The 21,098-nt window shown below is 39.9% G+C and overlaps 4 protein-coding genes across 5 annotated transcripts in view; 2 read left to right on the forward strand and 2 right to left on the reverse strand.

Annotated features, from left to right (window-relative positions):
• The window catches only part of LOC121891678 (protein NLRC3-like), a 1,105,688-nt gene that overhangs the window by 510,492 nt on the left and 574,098 nt on the right, over window positions 1-21,098 (reverse strand). The gene's annotated exons all lie outside the window — the stretch shown is intronic.
• On the reverse strand, window positions 1,591-10,481 carry setdb2 (SET domain bifurcated histone lysine methyltransferase 2). 2 transcript variants are annotated; one of them, XM_042404248.1, is made up of 12 exons: window positions 10,421-10,481; window positions 6,346-6,459; window positions 6,145-6,246; window positions 5,896-6,059; window positions 5,492-5,764; window positions 5,025-5,353; window positions 4,154-4,323; window positions 3,679-3,926; window positions 3,529-3,577; window positions 3,268-3,446; window positions 2,090-2,178; window positions 1,591-2,003 (listed from the first exon to the last, which is right to left on the reverse strand). In XM_042404248.1, exons 3-12 carry the CDS (start codon window positions 6,182-6,184, stop codon window positions 1,820-1,822), a joined length of 1,725 nt encoding a protein of 574 aa, XP_042260182.1. In that variant the 5' UTR covers window positions 6,185-6,246; window positions 6,346-6,459; window positions 10,421-10,481; the 3' UTR covers window positions 1,591-1,819. The 2 variants fall into 2 exon arrangements, with proteins under 2 accessions (XP_042260182.1, XP_042260180.1); XM_042404246.1 differs by lacking the exon at window positions 10,421-10,481 and adding an exon at window positions 7,685-7,953.
• LOC121891710 lies at window positions 2,143-15,458 on the forward strand. Its single transcript, XM_042404272.1, has 9 exons — window positions 2,143-2,205; window positions 10,475-10,666; window positions 11,542-11,664; window positions 12,194-12,426; window positions 12,823-12,960; window positions 13,103-13,290; window positions 13,365-13,444; window positions 14,344-14,427; window positions 15,096-15,458. The coding sequence occupies exons 2-9, from the start codon at window positions 10,480-10,482 to the stop codon at window positions 15,242-15,244; spliced, it is 1,182 nt and encodes a 393-aa protein (XP_042260206.1). The 5' UTR covers window positions 2,143-2,205; window positions 10,475-10,479; the 3' UTR covers window positions 15,245-15,458.
• Window positions 15,508-21,095, forward strand: f7l (coagulation factor VII, like). The gene is made up of 8 exons (XM_042404329.1): window positions 15,508-16,494; window positions 18,236-18,399; window positions 18,487-18,511; window positions 18,596-18,709; window positions 18,804-18,944; window positions 19,609-19,697; window positions 19,789-19,909; window positions 20,274-21,095. The coding sequence occupies exons 1-8, from the start codon at window positions 16,407-16,409 to the stop codon at window positions 20,819-20,821; spliced, it is 1,290 nt and encodes a 429-aa protein (XP_042260263.1). The 5' UTR covers window positions 15,508-16,406; the 3' UTR covers window positions 20,822-21,095.

The following is a 21,098-nucleotide window of genomic DNA, read 5'->3' on the forward strand; positions in this document are numbered from 1 at the left end:
ATCAATCATATCTGTGTATTCAAAGGTTTTCAGTCCCAGTGTTTCATATTCTGTAATCCGTGTTGTTTGTTGTTCGTTATCTCCACATAACGAACATTCAGTTACGTTTCCTGAGTTCAGGTTTAACAGGCAGCTTCATCACCTCATCTTCATCACTGACACTTGTGCAGATCAGCGATCTCCTTGACGACGAGCACTTTGGCGGCCTCTTCTGCTGATCCGTTCAGTTTTATGAACATTTTACAGTTCGTCGTCCACGTGGATCACAATTTGTTTTGCGAGTCAGCGAATCAGCATTTTTCTTGTTCATGAGCTCGTTGACGTGTTTGTCAAGTAAAAACACGTGTGATGATTTGTTTACTCAATAAAATGTTATTGACTGAACTATTATGTCATGAATCTGCAGTTTGATCAATCATGAAAATAATCGTTAGCTGCAGCCTGAAATGAAAAACATTTTAATCACGTGACTGTAATTTATATCTTGTTATAAAGAATATAATAAACACTGTAGGATGTTTACAGCTGCCCAGAGTCTCACTGAGACGCCACCATGTATAAGTCAGTTTATTATTATGTGCAACAGGCTGAAACTAATGCAGTCAATACATCAGTCATACAATAATATCACGCTGATAGAAGCTGGAAGCTTCAGCTTTAGTTGGAGCCGTTTTCTAAAAGGTGTTAAATTCTACTTTATGGTGATTTTGGAGGCTGCAGTTTGTGCTGCTGTTGAATTATTTCCTTCATACTGTTGCATTTAAACATCAGTTAGTAGAAAACAGCTTCAACATGTAAGTGAGTGATATTAATGCAGAATCAGGTTCAGAATGTAAAGTGACCAGCAGGTGGCAGCATTTCATCCTCATCACCTGCCTCTGATAAGAATGATTTATACAACTTTATTTTATTCACCTATTTTACTGCATTCATGTTATAAAAAACTTTATTTTTTCTTTTCTTTTATTATTATTAGATCTTTCTCCACAGCTGCCGCCTCCCTATGCAACTCTCTGCCCAAACACATCTGAGTCTGCACCAATCTGTCCGTGTTCACTAATCAAAACTCACCTTTCACAACTGTTTTTAACATGTGAGGAGAGTCTGGCCGCCTCCAGCAGCGGTGCGTCCTGACTGACGTCATCTCACATCAATGCAAAACGACGTCACAGCAGACGAACTGCAACAAGTAATAGTTGTGATGTGTCAAATTTCAACAATATTAAAAGATCTTGTTAAAAAAAATGAACATTTGCATTACTCATGGTTCCTTGCGCCCAGTTGATTTCCTGTCGGGGAGGGAGGAAAAACATCACAGCCCTGATCATAAAATAATAATAACGACTAACTTACCGAGTAGCCTGTAGTCATGTGCTATGTTTGTATGTTTGTCAGGACCAAGTCAGAGTCACATGACTTACTGAATGAACGTTTTTGGTTAACATGATCAAGTTCGTTTTCATAAGGAGCCTTTATGGCAACATGAGTGCAGTCAGACGCCCTCTGATAGCAGCGTTCACAGACACCGTTTATAAACGAAACTATATTAAACCATCGAACAGCAGGAAAATGAGACGAATAACGACTCCATCGGCTTTCCATACAGCTCCTCGTTTATTGACTCCGCTGGAGTTTACAGTAACAGTTTCAATAAAGAGCATTTTTCCATGAACTCGTTTCAAAGTAGAAAGTCACATTAATGTGTAAGAAAGTAAAAAAGTTTATTAACATTTTCATTTTACAAAAACAAGCTGATCTAATGGCAGCAGATGAGTTTTCAACGTGTTTTACTACAGTAAAAAAATGTTTTTAATGTGGATCATGTGGCGTTGATCGCAGCTTGACCTTCGACCTCACACATGTCACACAGGTTCTCCTCCACGGTGAACTCTCCCCGGCAGTCGTCGGCGTCGCAGAGACACGGCACTTCCTGTTTGTGCAGTGAGAAACTTTGCGTGTGTGCAGAATAGTTCCAGGTGAGTTCAGTGCCGGCCGTCACCACCCTGACAGAGACAAACACACCGGTTACCAACAAACAACAACAACCAGCTGCTGCTGCTGCTTCACCTCCTTCACTCCTCTTCCTCACCTGTTGGTGAAGAAGGCGATGACGGGGAATCCGGGGTCGTGGGAGTCGGTGAAGACGTTCTGGACGAACAAGTTCGGGTCGCAACTGTGCTGCAGGGAGCAGAGACGAGGTCAAAGGTCATTTTCAAAGAGTCAGAATATTGATTTTTTATACCCGAGATGATAAAAGACTTTCCTGAATATAAATTGATCACTTTAAGACGTCTGACTGGATTTGGGTCTTTTCATTGTTCTGAAGTCATAATATATATACATACATATATATATATATACACACACACACACACACATATATATATATATATATATATATATATATATATATATATATATATATATATATATATATATATATATATATATATATATATATGTGTGTGTGTGTGTGTGTGTATATATATATATATGTATGTATATATGTATGTATGTATGTGTGTGTATATATATATGTATGTGTGTGTGTGTATATATATACACACACACACACACACACACACACACACACACACACACACATATATATATATAAAGCTGAAATATTTTCAGATACATATATTTGTATGTTTAGAATAAAGTTGTCATTTCCAGAAAATAATGTAATATAACAAGAATTGAACTCTGATTAAGACATTATGATTTCAGGTCTGTTGTTTTTTGCCCTGTGAGGATCAACAGATTATTTGTTTATGACTCATACGACACGTCTGAACTTGTGAATTTTGTTTTTATCTATTACAAGCATAATAAAATTGGGGAATGTCATAAATCCTCTTAAATCACTCAAACATGCCACTTAAGAACAAATCTGTTCGTACACGTGGTTCTTGCACGAAGGCAAAATGACATCACATGCAGGTCACATGAACAGTCATAACATGATGAAAATAAAGTTGGAATATTTTGAATTTTTGTGCACAAAAAAGTCGATATTGTGAGAAAACAACGATCATTTCTAGAAAAAAGTTGTTATTACAAAAATAAGTTTAGAAAAAAGTCATTAATAAAACAATGAATATTTGGAGAATTAAGTCTTAATATCTAGAAAGAATTAAGTTTTATTACTGAAATAAACTCAGAATTTCTTGTGTGTAAAAATTCAACAAAATGTTTTATTATGAATTTTACTTGTAAATTGACGACTTGATTTCCGTTATCTGATCAGATTATTATCCGTCTTACGTTGATGAAGCGGCTCACATTTCCCTCCTTGCTGGCGTCCAGCATGTAAACGTCCTCCACCTTCATCGCTCTCTTTAAACTCCTCGGACTCTCCCGCTCGGTGCCGTTCACGCCGTGGACCGCCGCCTCGGGACTGCCCGTTGTCATGGAAACCTTCTCCTGCGCTTGAGACTGGTCACCTGACGGAGAGGAGAGGGATGTTCTGTTTAAGTGCTGATTGAATCTAAAACTTTATTTCAGTTTGATTTGTGACGGTCGAACCTGCCGCAGGAGACGACGCCTCCGAACCTCCGACCAACACCGTCGGAACCTGACGACAGAAACACACGACCGTTAGTCGTTAATCATTACGTCAAGAGCTTCTAGAGACGTTTCCTGGAGGACGAATCAGTAAAAGTGTCAGACGGCGACCTTGTCTCTGTCCTGAGGCGTGCAGGAGGACTCGGCGGGTCTCTGGATCACCGGGACGTGCAGCGGCGGCGAGGTGGGCGGGGACACGGGAGGCGGGGGCGTTTCCAGCAGGTCGCTCCGCCCCTCCAGCACCGGCGGGGCCAGCCACTCGGTGACCACCTCCACGTCGTCATCCGACGGCAGGTCCGTCCTCATCAGCTTCGGAGGCCCCAGTTCATCAGGAGTCTGGACGCGCTGCAGGATCACACCTGCAGAGACCAACAGATAGCCTACTGCAGTCCTGTACTCCAAGTACTTCCTTATACTTCAACTACACCACATTCCAGAGGGAAATACTGCAGTACTTTTATCTGAGCTGGAACGCAGTAATTCTACTTAAACTCCATGAGGCTGATAATACTCGTGTACTTTTACTACTGATACTGTAACGCAGTATTTATTGCTACTTTTTGACGTCAGTTTTCCGTCTCCGTACCTGCGTAGATGCACACGAACGTCCCACGGTCCAAGTCGTCACGGCAACGCACACCCCAGCCGCGGCGGTCGGTGTGGAAGACCTGCAGACGGACTCTGATCCCTCGCTGGACCAGCCGGTTCTGACAACGAGCCCGATCACAGCCGCACCACGGCCCGCATTCATACACACTGAAATATACAGAATATATATATAGAAATACTACTGCATTCATATATTAATATATACACAACGACCTGAAATAATGAGTATATAATGAGCTGATGATGACCTCTTATTTATTTATTTATTTATCATAATTTGATGAATCATTTTTAGGTGATAATCAAAAGTCAAAAATGACTTTTAAAACAGTGAAACAAAGTTTTTTACAAAAGAAAAACTAAAGTTCAGCAAATAAAACAGAAAATCTGTTTTATGATTAGTTGAATCATCGTTTTCATCGCTGCTTTAATGGGAATATTTACTACTTTTATCATGTTATGATAGTAAATTGACTATTTGTGGTTTTGGACTTTTGGTCGGACGAAACAGGAAATATGAAGATGTTGCTATGGAAACAGCAAAGAGGATTTTTCCCTTTTTTCAGACATTTTATGGACCAAATAATCGATTAAAAAGAGTCTAATCGGCCTCTTGTCTTGATGTCACACGTTTTATTTAGAGGTTTGTGCCCTTGATGTTTTTCTTCCTGTTTATTCAGTAAACTTCTTCCTCATCTTCCTCATCTTCCTCATCTTCCTCCAGTAAAGTTCTTACTTCTGTTCAGAAATAAATCTTCCTCTGAAAGTTTTTAGATTGTTCATGAAAGTGACGGTTAGTTTAGTTTCTGTTGCTTGTTGAGGTGACAGAGAGATGAGTTCGTTCTCACCCCGAGGCCACGGGCGCCGTCAGTCTGTGGTGGCTGTAATGGCGCCGTCCTCTGGTCCTGGCCATGCAGGCGCAGCGCTCCGCGTCGCTACAGCCGTCGCTGCAGTCGCAGCAGGCGTCGAACAGCGTCGGGCCGCGGCTCAGGAAGCAGCCGTGCGGCCAGCGGTCCTTCCTGTAGCGGAACTCGGCCGGCCGAGCGCCGCCGTCCCCGGCGCACAGCTCCACCGGCGTCGGCTCCGAGCCCCGGCTCAGGTCCATCTCCGGGTGCCGAGGGCCCGCCGCCGCCGGAGGGTCCAACCGAACCGCCGGGTTAAAGGTGAAGAAGTCCACCTGGAGGACACAGGAAGGAAAGTTCTGTGTGGTTATCTTTAGGTTTTGTAGCTTCCAGATGGACCCTGAAGGCATCATAATAAACAATTAAACTACAATATGTACGTCTTATGTCTCTGATCATGACAAACAGCTGACCTGCAGGATGTCGTAGCTCTCTGTGGCCAACAGGAAGTGCATCACGTCGTCGTGGTTACGGAGGCTCTGTCCACACGGGGCTTTGTAAATGACGTCCTCCTCCTCTGCCGTTGGCTCCGCCCCCTTGTTGTCCCCGTCCCCGCCCCCTCCCGGTGACGTCAGCAGGGTGGCGGTCAGCCTCTTAAAGCCGCAGAGCAGCGGCACCTTCAGCGGGTTCTGACCCCAGAATGGAGGCGTGGACTGAGGCATGCTGGGTAAACTGGGCAGGCAGGACTGGAGGGGAAATTCACACGCAGAATATTTTAAAAAAGGACGAATAAAAATAACAAAGATGATCAAAAAAAACTTGTTTTATTAAGTTAATTTAACCCTAAATCTCATCTATGAAGACGTCGGTGTGTCACCTTGCTGCAGGAGTGCAGCTGATACTGCAGCTGCACGGTGGACAGCGGAGGCAGCAGCTCCTCTCTGCCTGCAGGCGGCGCCGCAGGGCTCGGCAGCCCGTTGGAGGGAGGGCGGGGGGAAGCGGACGGGCTGCGGCGGGAAAACTCAGCCGGCAGCAGCCGAACTGTGCAGGGGAAACATACGAATACAAGGTCATACAAACACTGCTGAGCTGCTGCTGCTGAGTGTTTCTGGGTAAATGAACTCACCTGAGCCGATGACCACCTGAACCACAGACGAGTCCTGCATGGCCGCCGGAGAACAACCGGACCAGTCCAGACATTCCAGCAGCTTCCAACCATCCACAAACTCTGATTGGATGACAGGAAACACAAACGTCACGACAGACAGGAAACACATACATCAGGCAGTTTATTAGCAAGGTAGAAGAAGAAGAAGCCGGCTCAGACCTTTGTCGGTGGCCGTCTTCGTCTTCAGGACTTTCTTCAGGTGATTCAGGTACGCAAACACCGAGCTGAAGACCTGATCCACGTCCTCCTTGGCCCAGAAGGTTTTGGCCTGTTCTACAAAATGAAAACACACATCAGGACAAATTAAATCCATGAATGAGTTCACTTGACTTCTTCTTTTGTTGGTATCTGTTTCCTGTATGTTTCCTCTCTGAGCATCAATAAAGTCATAACTTATCTTAAATGTTCAGACCTGGTTTACATCCACATGGAGACTCCAGAAACTGTTTTAAACTCCTTTTCAGAGAAATCAAACCTTTATTCTATATGTGAAAACAAAAAAATTTGGGCTATTTTGCTGATTTTGCTCCATTAAAACCACATCAGATCAAAAACTACAGTAGTTGGACTTGTCAAACCAGGACTAGATCCACATGGAGCATTTAATCTGTTTCAGAAAGCAAAAAAACGGTTTAAAACAGATTTTCAGATCAGTTAAACCTTTATTTTAAGCACGAAAACAGAAAAATCTGAGCTACTTTAATGATTTTCCTCCATCAAGACCACATCAGATCAAAAAACACTGAACTGACTGTTTTAAACTTCTTTTTAGAACAAATGAAACCTTTATTTTTTATGTGAAAACATAAAAATGTGTTTCATGTTTGTGAGAAAGCAGTTTCAGACGAGTCAAACCTTCATTTTACATATGATTTGGAACAAAATTTGGGCTATTTTACCGATTTTTCTCCATCAAAACAGTGTCAGACCAGCTCGAAATCAAAACAACTGAATGTAGACGTTTCAAAGCAGGACTGGATCCACATGGAGACTCCAGAACCTGTTTCAAACCCACAGTCAGATTTTTCAAACCTTTACTCTACATGTTTAATCCATCTGAGAAAGCAGAGAGGGGACATTTTGAAGATGAAGGAGTTTTTGAATTACAGTTTCTGATTTGAAATTTAAAACACGTTTTCAGACATGTTAAACCTACATTTTATATGTGAAAACAGAAACATCTGGGCTATTTTTGAGGTGTAGCTCGAAAACAACGGACTTTAGATTCATCAGACCTGGTTTAGATCCACTAACAGACTCTGCAGACGTTTTAAAACCACTTTTCAGATCACTGAAAGCATTAAAACAAACCCAGAGTCAGAAAACTCTCCGGTTACCTCACATAATAAACACAGAGCTCCTGGTTTACATTAAACATGCAGCTGCAGTCAGTGATGAAACTGCTGCTTTTGTGTCACTAACCTTCATCATCACACACAGGAAGCAGCTGTGACCTTCTTTCATGCAGTTAAACTAAAGTATAAACATTTAATCTCACCAATAACTTCAGGATCGATTGAATTTTCCTCCATTTTCGTCCGAGCAGCAGCAGCTAGCTGCTGTTAGCTTGTTAGCGCAGCTAGCTTAGCTCCGGCTAATAAAAAACAGCGGTATAACATAAACTACAGTTGACGTAACAGGCGGCTGTTTAACAGAAATGTGAAGTTTAATCCAGGAACAAAATATCTATCATTCATATTCTGCACTCGCATTTGAACTGATTCGCTTTGCGTTGAGCCACGCCAGCCACCGTAGCCTGACCGTGACACAACAACACCCTGATTTTGGTCTTACAGGCAAACTCCGGACTGTTTCCTAATGGTAAAAGGACCTTGAATATAAATTGAAGACTGATATATGCTAATTTATATCTTACTGAATTGTTTATGTCGCATTATTTACGATTTTTTTATTTGAATTTATTATTATTTTTGATTTTTATTTTCTTGTGCTACTCAGCAGTGGTGGAAGAAGTACACAAATCCTTTACTACTGTAAAAGTACTGATACAGCAATGTAAAAATACAAGTAAAAGTCCTGCATGAAAAATCCTACTACAATAAAAGTACACAAAAGGGAAAAATCACTATTTGGTGGAGCTGTTAACAACTCATAGACATCTGAAATGTGACCCCGACTACACACTGCTTTTTGTAAGACGTCAAAAGCCAAAAAGGTTGGAAACCACTGGTTTCATCTTTAACAATGTGCTATTTTATTAAAAAAATATTGGTGTTTGCTTTTAAAAAGCCCAACATATAAAACAAAATAAAATTAATGCCGCTCGAAAGTTTGTCCAGAAAATGCAGAAAAGCAAAAGTGCATCAAAATTGTGTTGTATGTAAGTAAGTAAGTGTGAAGTAAAAATAAAATGAAACATAAGTTCTACAAAAAATTGTTTTAAAAAAGTCCACCATATGCAACTCTAAGTCATAAAATGGTCCCTGAATTGTGGACGTGTCAGTGATGGCTACAGTTTTGCTCTTAGCGTAAATACTTTCTTACACAAAGTCTCAAAATATAACCGATATGGCCAATCCTAACCTTAACTACTGATAAACTTTAAAAAATGATGGGTAGAAGTTGTTTGGGGGGCAAATTTTAGTATTTGTTATTAACCTGGAAGCCCAAATTCGGGGCAAAACCAAAAACTTAAACTTAACGAAGCTTCGCTTTTTGATTTGACCTACATGGAGCACCGTACTGCGGAAGCGGTTACAAAATGACAAACATAAACAACGTTTTTCGTAACGCTGCTTTCATAACTTCACTTTATAGAATATATTTTAACCAGAACAATCATATCTGAAGCTACACATGTTGACTTTTAACATCCTCTGACTCGTTATAAGTATATTATATATTATTATCATCATACTATGACCGTAACGGAAGCTCTGAGCTATAAACAGGTTGTCTCTGTTAGCCTGCCGGTGCTAATTTCATTAGCCTTCCGGTGAGGTTTTGTAATGAAGTTACACAAGTTTGAACTTGTAATCATAAGGAAGAGAAATCTGCTGCTGAGAGGAAGGTGAGCAGCTTTAATCCTGTAAAACGTTACAGAATATTTATTTAAACGTGAAGTTTTCCGGTTAAAGCTGTTATTATTTATCTGTGAGTGTTTCCTGGTTCGAGCTGAGTCGTTAAACAGGTGATTATCAGGTGTTAATTAACACTGAAATCCTGGAGAAATTCATTATTAGTTATATTTATTCAATCTGATTGGCTGCAGTTTTCTGTGGAAACACATTTTCACCAGGAAAAAATAATGGATGAAATATTAAAGAGAACAGTCAGGAAGTATAAAACTTTAGATACTAGCTTTAATTATGCTTAAATGTAAAATAAATGAGTTTAAGTTTAATAAATTAGTTTATGTTTACGTTTAATAAATATCAATATTTTATTTTCAGCTCCTCTCAAACCTTAAAAGTCAAACATTTCATTCATAGTTTTTTTAATATTAGTTTGTTATGAAATGTTTTTTATGTGATTTTAGTAAAACTGGCTGTAAAACCTTTGTTCCAGACCTCTGAGCTTAAATGAATGAGTTCTTTTTAATTCATTAATCATTAATCCATCTGTTGTTTTCCAGTCCAGCTCCTGATTAATGATTAATGAGACATGAGTTATATTATTGGAAGTGACTGTTATAAACTACCAGGAAGTGATGACACAACTAGTGAAATAAATGCAAATAAACTGACATTTATTCACATTACTCAGTTCTGTCTGTTATCATCACTGATGTCTTTATGTCTTTCATACTTGTGAAACTTATTTGGTGTTAAAATGTCTTGAAAGTCTTAAATTGAACATAGTGAAGAAACCCTGAATGTAGTTTATATTTTATACATAAAGTCTTTAAACTGATGTTTTTTAACATCTGTTGCTGACGAGATAAAAAAGAAATAAAACAGACGATTAAAATTAGATTTGATAAGTGATAAAATAAATAATGGCACAATTATAACACAGAGACAAAAATAGAGAAAATAAAAACAAGTCGTTGTTTGTAACTACAGTAAATTAATATGTTGATTATGAACCATTTTGATAATTAAATCATTTAATTTTTTTTTTTTTTCAGCTTCAATGTGACGATTTGAAACTTTTCTTTGTCTGTTTTCTGACATTTTATAGACTAAATGATTGATTCATAATCAAATCATATCTGGAAGATGAACTGCAGTCCTACATGAGTAGTTTTATTTTCATCTTCCTCACGTTACACCTGAAATGTGCAGAGATCAAAGCTGAAAGCTCTGTCCCTCCTCTTCCTCAGCAGGTGAGATGGCTCAGGTGCGGCGGTCGGTGAGTGAGGCATTGTGGGCGATGTGCGCGGCCGACGCCGCGTCCATGCCCGTCCACTGGTACTACGACATCCACGACATCAGGAGGGACTTCGGAGGCTGGATCACCGGCTTCAACGCTCCCAGAAACAAACACCCGACCAGCATCCTCAACCTGTCCAACACCAGTACGAATCATATTCACTAGAGTCTGTTAATAAGTACAGTTAGAGGTACTTGTACTTTACTGGAGTATTTCCATTTGATGATACAAAAAGCAGTGTGTAGTCGGGGTCACATTTCACATGTCTATGAGTTGTTAACAGCTCCACCAAATAGTGATTTTTCCCTCTAAACTTCTCACATGCTTTCATTTCAATAAATGTTCAAATGATCCAATATTTCAGCAAAAATCAAAGATTAGAGAAAAAGTCCAAAAACTGAAAACAGATTTGTGTATCAGAACTTTGTTTTTTCTTCTTTCCTCTCCCATTAATCATCTCACCACCCCTCAGATTTATCTGCTGACCCTTTGGAGGGGCCCGACCCCTAGGTTGGGAACCACTGGACTAAACTAGCTAACTGTATATAAAGTAGTGTAAACTAGCTCCACCTCCAGCAGCTACAACAGTAACATGCTGCTCTAACACTGATGCTTCACTATTAATAATCTAATGATGTCATATATAATAATATATCAGTCAGAGGGACCAAACCACTACTTTTACTGCAATACTTTAACTACATCAAGCTCATAATACTTATGTACTTTTACTGCAATACTTTAACTACATCAAGCTCATAATACTTATGTACTTTTACTGCAATACTTTAACTACATCAAGCTCATAATACTTATGTACTTTTACTGCAATACTTTAACTACATCAAGCTCATAATACTTATGTACTTTTACTGTAGGAGTATTTTTCATGCTTTTACTTTTACTTGTACTGGAGTATTTTTACATTGTTGTATTGGTACTTTTACTGCAGTAAAGTATCTGAATACTTCCTCCTCCTCTGTTTGTTGTTTATTGTTTATTGTTTGTTGTTTGTTGCAGCTGGCAGCGGTCGGACCGCCTGGTCGTCTGGTGCAAGACGAGCTGAAGTCGTTGGAAACGTCATTCTTCACGATAAACTGAAGTTCTGGAAATCTTCTACCGGCTCAGTTCACTATCATCAAGGTACTGCAGACTACTGCATACAGTATATATATATATATATATATATATATATATATATATATATATATATATAGTATACGCTGTATATGTAGTGTACAGTATATTAACATGAGTCTGATATTAATTGATGATAAGAAGTTCAGCATAAAATGGACATAAAAATAAAAACGAGTTTTTAAATTTTAAATCCATCAAAATAATTTTAAGTCAAATTAAAATCATTCAAATAAAACATCACACAGTCTGAGAGAATGTCATATATATTGATAATCAGCTTTCTCATCTCTTCATTGGAAACTATATGATGATCAGTATCAGCTGATCAGAAGTATTAATAATCAGTTTGTCCACCAGAGGGCGACGTTACGGATCTTTATTCTGTAAGAACTAAATCAAAACGGATTATTTCTGAAATGTTAGTCCACATGTTGTGATCAGGTTTATTTAAAAACTCATATATTGATTTCATATGTGCGTCGGAGGTCCAGTATTGATCGTCATTCAGTCTCTGTGCTGTTTCCTGTCTCAGGTCTGCAGGCCGGCGACAACACGCTGAACGTCCTCTGCGCTCTCAGAGCGGCTCGGACGCTCGTCACCGGCGGCTTCAGCGACGTCTCGCAGCCGGACGCCCGAGCCGCCGTGCTGGCGGACTACGTTCAGTTCCTGACCACGCCCGGCACGCACAACGACACCTACGCCGAGTCCTCCCACCGCTCCTTCTTCGCCGACTGGCAGGAAACCAGACCGACGTCGAGCCGCGAGGTGAAACTCCAAACATGAAGCCGTTTATTTCAGTCTAACAGTGAAGATCGATGTTTGTTCTTCAGTTAGTCTGAACTCACTTTGTTGTGTTCATGTTATTAAACATGTAACAAGACATTTAACCGATTAATTAATTTTATCTGCAGGAGAAAAACTACAATTATTTATTGAATTTGATTCTTCAAAGTCAAATATCAAGATTTTAAACATTTGCTGCTTGGAAGTGTTGAATGTGAACATGAAGACATTTAGCACTTTCTTTTTCTTCATTTAAAATCAATTTATTTTCTTGCAAGTGAAGGAAAAGCATTTTATTTTGAAAAGTCTTATTTTGGGAACTCTGACTTGATTGAACTCGACTTTCTTTCTTTCTTTTCTACTTGCGGCGTTTTCCAGGTTCTGAAGTTTGCGGAGAAACGTTCCAAACAGAAGTTAAACTCTTCCTTCTCCGACAGCCAGCTGGACGCCATCGGCTGCCTTCCCATGATCCTCCCCTTCATCCTCCTGTCAGCCTCGGCCAATGAGGAGCAAGCTGTGAGTTCCACGCCTTGTTCTTATTTTAAAACTTATGTTAAAAGTTATTTCTTTAAGTTTTGGTTCCATCTGAAAGAAAAACACTTGATCTCATTCTTAAACTTGGTGGCCTCAATCTGACCTTTAACCTCTCTGTCTTCAGGTTTTAGCCGCTGTAGAGTTCGTGAAGCTGACCCACCCCCACCCCAGGGTACCCGAGTACGTGTCGATCTACAGCCGGGCGCTGCACGCCGTGCTGGGCGGAGCCAGCCTCCGCCAGCAGGCCGAGCACGCGCTGAGGACGCTGGGCACCTGGGAGACCTGCCAGAGCTACAGCCGCAAGGCCGGCAGGTAAACAACTCCACAGATAAACCTGGAAAAAACATGTTGTTGTTTGTATAAACTAAACGTTTGGTGTGTTTTAGGTTTCCTGTGTCCTCGGAGGAAAGACTGAGAGTCCATCAGAGCGCCGTGAACTATCTCGGTCTGGCCTGCTACACTAAAGGTCCGACTCAGGCTCTGAACACACAAAATACATAAAACATAATCATATTTTCTTGCTGTAATCATTCCTCCTGTTCATACTGACCATTAGAAGATCCCTTCATAATGACCTTACAATGGAAGTGATGGAGGACAAAATCCACAGTCCTCCTTCTGAAGCTAATATGAAGCTTCAGCGTCCAAATGAGTCAAATCCAGTAGATATCTTTCAACGTTACAGTCTTTTTAGTGCCAAAGTTCCTCTTTTTGTTACTATACTTCCACCTGCAGCTCAACAGGGAAACACTGTCCGAGGAAACACAAAGAGGGAATTTGATGCTAAAAAGACTGTAAATGTGTCAGATATCCACTTGATATGACTAACTCAGACTGCTGAAGCTGAATAGAAGCTTTACACAGACTTTTAAATGACTGTGTGGACACACTGTGGATTTTGGCCTCCATCACTTCCATTGAAAACACATTTGAAGGATCTTTTAATGTCCAGTATGAACAGGAGGAATGATTACAGACACCTGACTGCTGGTTTATAACAGGCTTGATAAACTGTGAACTCTTTAACTATCACTGATGATTCATATACTTTAAATTAATTTGCTGTTAATACAAACTCAACACTTCCTCCATGTTAACCTGTTGCTTTGATAAATGTATTATAACATTTCCACACTTGTGTTGAGTTTCATTGAAAGCAGCTCAACAGTGATCAAGAAGTTGTTGTACTGATGAAATGATTAAATTAATACCAGCTTTTATTTGAGAATTACAACATGACAAATAGCGTTTTAAGACTCGATCCCCAGCCTGCTTCCCACCAGCTGTGTTACTGTCATGGAGGAAGAATTAAAACGTCTACTTGTGGATGTTGAAGTCACCCGTCTTTGTGTTTGTGACTGACAGGAGCTCTGTCCAGCATGTTCTACCTGGCTCATGAGTTTCATGACGACCCAGCGGGAGGAATCCTGGCAAACACCAACTGTGGAGGTTCGTACTCGAGCTTCAGTGTCAGTTTACTGCATGTTTTCGCTTTCTCTGCATTCACAAATAAACACTGGAGGTCTCATCTTGTAATTATAACTTCAGTATCTCATAATTATGACTTACAATCTCATCATTCTAATAAACAATATCATAATTACAAGAAAGGTAGCTCGTAATTACCAGTTTTCTTGCAATTATGGGATTTGATCTTGTAATTATGAGACATTTTCTTGTAATTATGAGATATTTTCTTGTAATTATGAGATATTTTCCCGTAATTATTTGATATTTTCTCGTAATTATTTGATATTTTCCCGTAATTATTTGATATTTTCTTGTAATTATTTGATATTTTCTCTTAATTATTTGATATTTTCTTGTAATTATTTGATATTTTCTTGTAATTATTTGATATTTTCTCGTAATTATTTGATATTTTCTTGTAATCAGAGATAAAGTCTATTATGAATAAGAAGGAAACTGTTGACAAAAAACAGCCCCAAAAATATTGTTTGACATAGATGAGATGTACAGATATAATGACTCTTAAATGGTCATATTTCTTCTATCAACGTGACAAACATTAAGTTAATTGCTGCTAACGACCTCTACGGCTAAACGCCGTCATTCAGGTTATTTATGGCATCTGTTGTGTTTGTGTGGACGTTCAGGGGAGAACTGTAACCGCGGGGCGGCGCTGGGAGCCCTGCTGGGAGCCGGCGGCTCGTACAGCGGCGCCGGCGTCCCGCAGGACTGGAAGGACGAACTGAGAGACGGCCAGGAGTTCATCCCCGACGTCCTGAAAGAACTGCAGCACTGACATCACAGTGACATCACAGTGACATCACAGCGGCGTCATCAGAGTGACACCACAGTGACACCAGTTCAAAACCACTGCAGATCATAACGTTCCACTCTTTGTCTTCCTGTTTACAAATACAATGAAATAATTCTCTTACTTTTATTTAATAACAAAGTTTTATTGTCAATATTCTGATTTTTGTCATTATGAAATAAAAAAACTGATAAAATGTGAATTTTTCTTTTTGTCTGATCTGATTCAAAGCTCCACTAAAATCAACATGTTTCACTTCTATTAAAACTACATATGCACAAAGAAACTGAGGGATTCACTGAAAGTATCACAATTAAAACACAGTTTAAATTTAAATTTTACACAGTTTGTCAAAAGCTCTGATATATAAGTTGTTATGACGCAGCTCAAGTGGCAGCTCGGACTAAATAACCTGTGTGGAGATGTATATTGTGTATTTTCAGATAAAAATCATGACAATAAGACAATCAGCAGTCACTCAACATCAGTTTTAAGAAGGACTGTTTATCAGCAGAACATTTCAGAGATAAAATTTAAGAAATAAATGTTTGATCGCTGAAAACTTTCATCAAGAGACATGAACGATATTTCTGTTTATTTATTTGGCCTGCATGACATCTACTTTTAATTCAAAGTGTATTTGAGTTGTAATTATAGAAGTTGTTATTAAAGTGAATGTTGATTTAAAACACTTCCTCAATGTGAAGAATGAACTCATAGTCAGTCTCAAGATCATCATGTTTGGAAACTAAATTCTCAATCTGCAAAGTAAAAATTAACTCTCAGATAAGTTTAAATAAAAAGTGGAAAGTCTCTCTTATCTATTAAGAGTTGACTGATCTTGCTAAATCCTGATTGGTGTAAGAAAGTAGGTGACATCACTACTGAGCCCCGCCTTCAAACCAGTCAGAAAAAAACCCACAAAATACAGAAATCTCTCATGAAATAACTGTTGGCAGATTATTATGTTCATGTAAGAAGTTAAAGAAGAAGCTGATTGAGAAAATATGTTTTACGGTGTTTTCAGTGCTGACGTCAGTGACGTTAGTATTTGAAGTACTGCGTTTGTGTGTGTACTTGACAGAAAGTGTGTTTTTTTAGAGACCGTTTGTGTGCTTTTGTGACCTTTGATCAGTTCAGAACAAACATGGCGTTCATCAGCAGAGGAACGAAGCGACTCTTCTTCCTACGACTCCTCATCGCTTCTATCCCAGCATGCACTGGGCTTCCCGGAGGTCAGTCCTCTGCCTCTCCTTCTCCTTCTTCTTATAATCTTCTTCTTCATCTTCCTCTTCTTCTGTTTTCAGCCACATTGGAAACTTGGAGCAACAATCCTTCACTTCTGTTCAGTGTGACATTCTCTGAGCAGCAGAGTCAATCCGACAGTTAGCATTTGAACTGTGATTTTTGTTGTTCTTTTTGACAAAAACATCACGTAAGGACAAACAGAAATGATTGTTTTCCACTTTGTTGTTTGTCAGCCTTCAGTTGAGCTGAAGAGCAGCTGAGTCGAGCTCCAAATCTCTGAGAGCTCGAAATCTGGACTTGTGCTCGTTGACAGAGTTAGAAAAAAAAACTGTTGATTAATCATAATTTGTTATCACAAGTAAAAATGGGAAAATCTTCCTACATCGCTACAAAAAACAGTGACAAGAGTGAATGAGATGGACAGTGATGGAAGAAGTACTCAGATACTTTACTGAAGTAAAAGTATCAATAAAGCAATGTAAAAATACTCCATTACTAGTAAAAGTCCTGCATGAAAAATACTCCTACAGTAAAAGTACATAAGTATTATGAGCTTGATGTAGTTAAAGTATTGCAGTAAAAGTACATAAGTATTATGAGCTTGATGTAGTTAAAGTATTGCAGTAAAAGTACATAAGTATTATGAGCTTGATGTAGTTAAAGTATTGCAGTAAAAGTACATAAGTATTATGAGCTTGATGTAGTTAAAGTATTGCAGTAAAAGTACATAAGTATTATGAGCTTGATGTAGTTAAAGTATTGCAGTAAAAGTACATAAGTATTATGAGCTTGATGTAGTTAAAGTATTGCAGTAAAAGTACATAAGTATTATGAGCTTGATGTAGTTAAAGTATTGCAGTAAAAGTAGTGGTTTGGTCCCTCTGACTGATATATTATTATATATGACATCATTAGATTATTAATAGTGAAGCATCAGTGTTAGAGCAGCATGTTACTGTTGTAGCTGCTGGAGGTGGAGCTAGTTTACACTACTTTATATACAGTTAGCTAGTTTAGTCCAGTGGTTCCCAACCTAGGGGTCGGGCCCCTCCAAAGGGTCAGCAGATAAATCTGAGGGGTCGGGCAACAAAGTTCTGATTCACAAATAACAACTCATAGACATGTGAAATGTGACCCCGACTACACACTGCTTTTTGTAAGACGTCAAAAGACAAAAAGGTTGGAAACCACTGGTTTCATCTTTAACAATGTGTTGTATTTTAAAAGCTTGTTATATTATCCATTGTGTCAAATCTTCATCTGAAAAGTAACTAAAGCTGTCAAATAAATGTAGTGGAGTAGAAAGTACAATATTTCCCTCTGAAATGTAGAAAGTAGCATCACATGGCAACATAAACACCGTACTTGGGTGAATGTACTTACAGAAATAACAGCTCTTAAATCAACATATTTCTTTCATCATTCTGAAAAACATTCACTGCTTCTTACAACCGCAACCAGAACTTCTCTGTCAACTGAAACGTGACGTCAACCAGACGGATACTTAGAGCAAAGTAGAACCAAAGAGACGTATGAATTTCGTTATTAACACGACGTTTCAGTCCTCAGAACAAACTGAAACATTTTGTTAATTAAGTTCAAGTGATGGACATTTGTGGGATTCTTTGTTTTCTTTTCAAGTCAAGAGTTTTTGATCCTACACACTTGACACTGAGACATTATGGTGTTCAAGAACTTCTCTGAAATGATGACTTCTATATGTAACAGGCGTGTTTGTGAGCGGACCCGAGGCGAATGTTGTCCTGCGTCGCAGTCGTCGGGCGAACTTCCTGCTGGAGGAGCTGAAGACAGGCAATCTGGAGCGAGAGTGTCATGAGGAGAAATGCTCCTACGAGGAGGCCAAGGAGATCTTTGCACTGCCACAGCAGCTGGTCAGTCAGGACTCAATCTAACAGGCATTATATGGTTTATAATCGTTACCGTTGTTGTCATTAATTTGTGTATTCTTTCCTTTTCAGGAGACCTTCTGGAGGACATACACTAGTACTTATTCTGCTTATCAAACAACATTTTGCCAAATGAACCAAACTTTCAAGGGTTAAAACACTAACATCTTCTTGTTTGCAGGCGTGGATCAATGCCTGAAGTCTCCCTGTAAGAACGGAGCGACTTGTACTCGCCTGATCGACACCTACACCTGCAAATGTCCACCTGGTTTCCATGGACACAACTGTGACAAAGGCAAGAACTACATCGACATAATGAACGCTTTTATATGAAAGGAAATGCTGTCATGATAAACAAAGTTGTGGTTTGTATGTGTGTTTCTACGCAGTGCGTTTGTCCTCCAACGGTTGTCGCTACCGAAATGGAGGATGTGAACATTTCTGCAGAGAGTCACGGGATCGATCTCCTATCTGTTCCTGCGCTGGCGGATACACTCTGGATCGGGACAACAGCACCTGCATGCCTCACGGTCAGAGCTCCTCAAAGGCCGACCAAGATTGAAAACTTCTCTAATGTTCTGTAGAAACCTGAGACAGTGGAGACAACATCAGTGATTCTGTTTCTTTAGTACAAGTTAAAAACAACCAAAAAGGACAACATGTGAGATTAGAAGATTATCATTTCTATTTTGATGATTTTTTAACCTTTGGAAACTTAGGAAGAAGTCATCTTCTCTGCGGTGACTGTGGATATTACCAAAAATCAAGAATTACCATAGCAACCATCTAGAACATCTTAGCAACCACCTTGCAACACCCCTCAACACCTATCAATCTAAACATGAAAACAACCACATAGAGTCCCAGTTTGATGGGACTCTATGTGGTTAGGAATGCCCTAACAACCACCAACTAAAGCCCTCGAAACGTCTTGTAAAGCCACTGCAACTAGAAAACACCCAGAAACACACTTTAACCTACATTTAAAATAATATTTACTACCTATTAACACCCTCGCAGCTACTTACCAACCACCGTATGACACCTGAGTAGCAATTCAGCTACCAAGAGATTTATGGGCAATTTACCAAGCAGAAAGCACACTTCACATTTCTTCCAAAGTGTTTAGTTTTCGCTGTGGTCCAGGAGTGCGTACACGTTTTTGATATCGAGTCTCTTGTCTCTCTGGTCTAGATGCCGTCCCCTGTGGAAGACTACAGTTGGGATTTTCCCCCAGGGTTGTTAATGGGAAGATCTGTCCCAAAGGACACTGTCCCTGGCAGGTGAGTTAAAGAGGAATAAGATGATGGACATCTGAGAGTTGAGAATGAATTGTTATACAGCAGGTGATGATAACGCTGCCTCCCTGTTCAGGCTCTGCTGAGTAAAAATCACAACTTCACCTGCGGAGCGATCGTCCTGTCCAGTCAGTGGATTCTGACTGCAGCACACTGTGTTTGGCAGAACCCTGACGGCATCTACCACGTCACTGTGGGTAAGACAATTTAGTAGAGAAAATACTCATGGTTGGCTCTTCTACTTTTTCCTCTAACCCCATCTACCTTTTTTAATGTCTTTCTATTCTGTATTAAGTATTTAAGTTTCAAATTAAAGTTTGATTCCAGCCACCGACCTTTGTTACACGTCATACCTCTCTCTCTAACCAACTCTATGCACTTTCACCTGTCAAATAAAGGCAAAAATGCCAAATATAATTGTCAAAAAATAAAAATTACAAAACTAAGAGAATCAATATGTTCCTCTCTTGACATCTGCTGGGCTCCATATGAAAGAAAATGACGATTCTGTTACTAATTTGATATAAAAATATGAAATACAAAAGTGCTCTCACTGTGAAGGTGAGCATGACCAGTGGGCGGACGAGAAGACTGAGCAGAAGCGTCGTGTGGTCAAAGTCCTGATCCACCAGAACTACAACCACACCAGCTTCGATTCCGACCTGGCGATGCTGAAGCTTCACCGTCCTATCAAACTGGGTCTCTACGTGGTGCCGATTTGTCTTCAGGCTCAGAACAGTTCCTTTGGCCGGACACTGGCGACCATCCGACACGCAACTGTATCTGGTTGGGGCCGCCTGGCACAGCACGGCCCTCCGGCCAGAATCCTCCAGCGCCTGACGCTGCCGAGAGTCCCGCTGCAGGAGTGCCGCCTCCACACCAAGCTCAACATCACCAGGAACATGCTCTGCGCCGGGCGGAGGACCGGCGGGCAAGATGCCTGCGGCGGTGACAGCGGTGGCCCTCTGGTCACGCTATACAAGAAAACGTGGTTCCTGACAGGCGTGGTGAGCTGGGGTAAGGGGTGCGCCAAAGAAAACCTGTACGGCGTCTACACCAAAGTGAGCAACTTCCTGGACTGGATCCAGAAAATCATGTCCACCGGATGAACCTGTTCAGAGTCCGCACTGGCATGTGACAGTCTTACACCTAAACCATGAATTAAATAAAAGCTAACGCTAGAACGCTAGAGTATAGTGAAAAGTACAATACAGTATTTCACTTAAATTGAATTTGAGCTTTAAAAAATTACACACAAAGTCAAGAACAAACAAGAACTTTTAGTCTGTCTTTTTAAGAGAAATCATTCATAAGCTTTCTGCTATATGAAACAATAAACATCAATAAAAATCTTCACTTTGTATGCAAACACTTGTGATTGTGTCT

The sequence above is a fragment of the Thunnus maccoyii genome, chromosome 24 (genome assembly GCF_910596095.1).
Source record: "Thunnus maccoyii chromosome 24, fThuMac1.1, whole genome shotgun sequence".
In the NCBI taxonomy this organism is placed as follows: Eukaryota; Metazoa; Chordata; class Actinopteri; order Scombriformes; family Scombridae; genus Thunnus; species Thunnus maccoyii.

Excerpts from the sequence above, each read along its gene's own strand:
- setdb2 (XM_042404246.1), bottom strand. The coding sequence starts at position 7,718 with ATGGAGGAAAATTCAATCGATCCTGAAGTTATTG. Across the intron at positions 6,060-6,144 it reads TCAGGTGGTCATCGGCTCAG|TTCGGCTGCTGCCGGCTGAG; the intron begins GTGAGTTCATTT and ends TCCCCTGCACAG. Across the intron at positions 5,765-5,895 it reads AGCTGCACTCCTGCAGCAAG|TCCTGCCTGCCCAGTTTACC; the intron begins GTGACACACCGA and ends TTTCCCCTCCAG.
- LOC121891710 (XM_042404272.1), top strand. The coding sequence starts at position 10,480 with ATGGCTCAGGTGCGGCGGTCGGTGAGTGAGGCATTGTGGGCGATGTGC. Across the intron at positions 13,445-14,343 it reads TCTGGCCTGCTACACTAAAG|GAGCTCTGTCCAGCATGTTC; the intron begins GTCCGACTCAGG and ends TGTGACTGACAG. Across the intron at positions 14,428-15,095 it reads GGCAAACACCAACTGTGGAG|GGGAGAACTGTAACCGCGGG; the intron begins GTTCGTACTCGA and ends GTGGACGTTCAG.
- f7l (XM_042404329.1), top strand. The coding sequence starts at position 16,407 with ATGGCGTTCATCAGCAGAGGAACGAAGCGACTCTTCTTCCTACGACTC. Across the intron at positions 18,945-19,608 it reads CAGCACCTGCATGCCTCACG|ATGCCGTCCCCTGTGGAAGA; the intron begins GTCAGAGCTCCT and ends TCTCTGGTCTAG. Across the intron at positions 19,698-19,788 it reads AAGGACACTGTCCCTGGCAG|GCTCTGCTGAGTAAAAATCA; the intron begins GTGAGTTAAAGA and ends CTCCCTGTTCAG.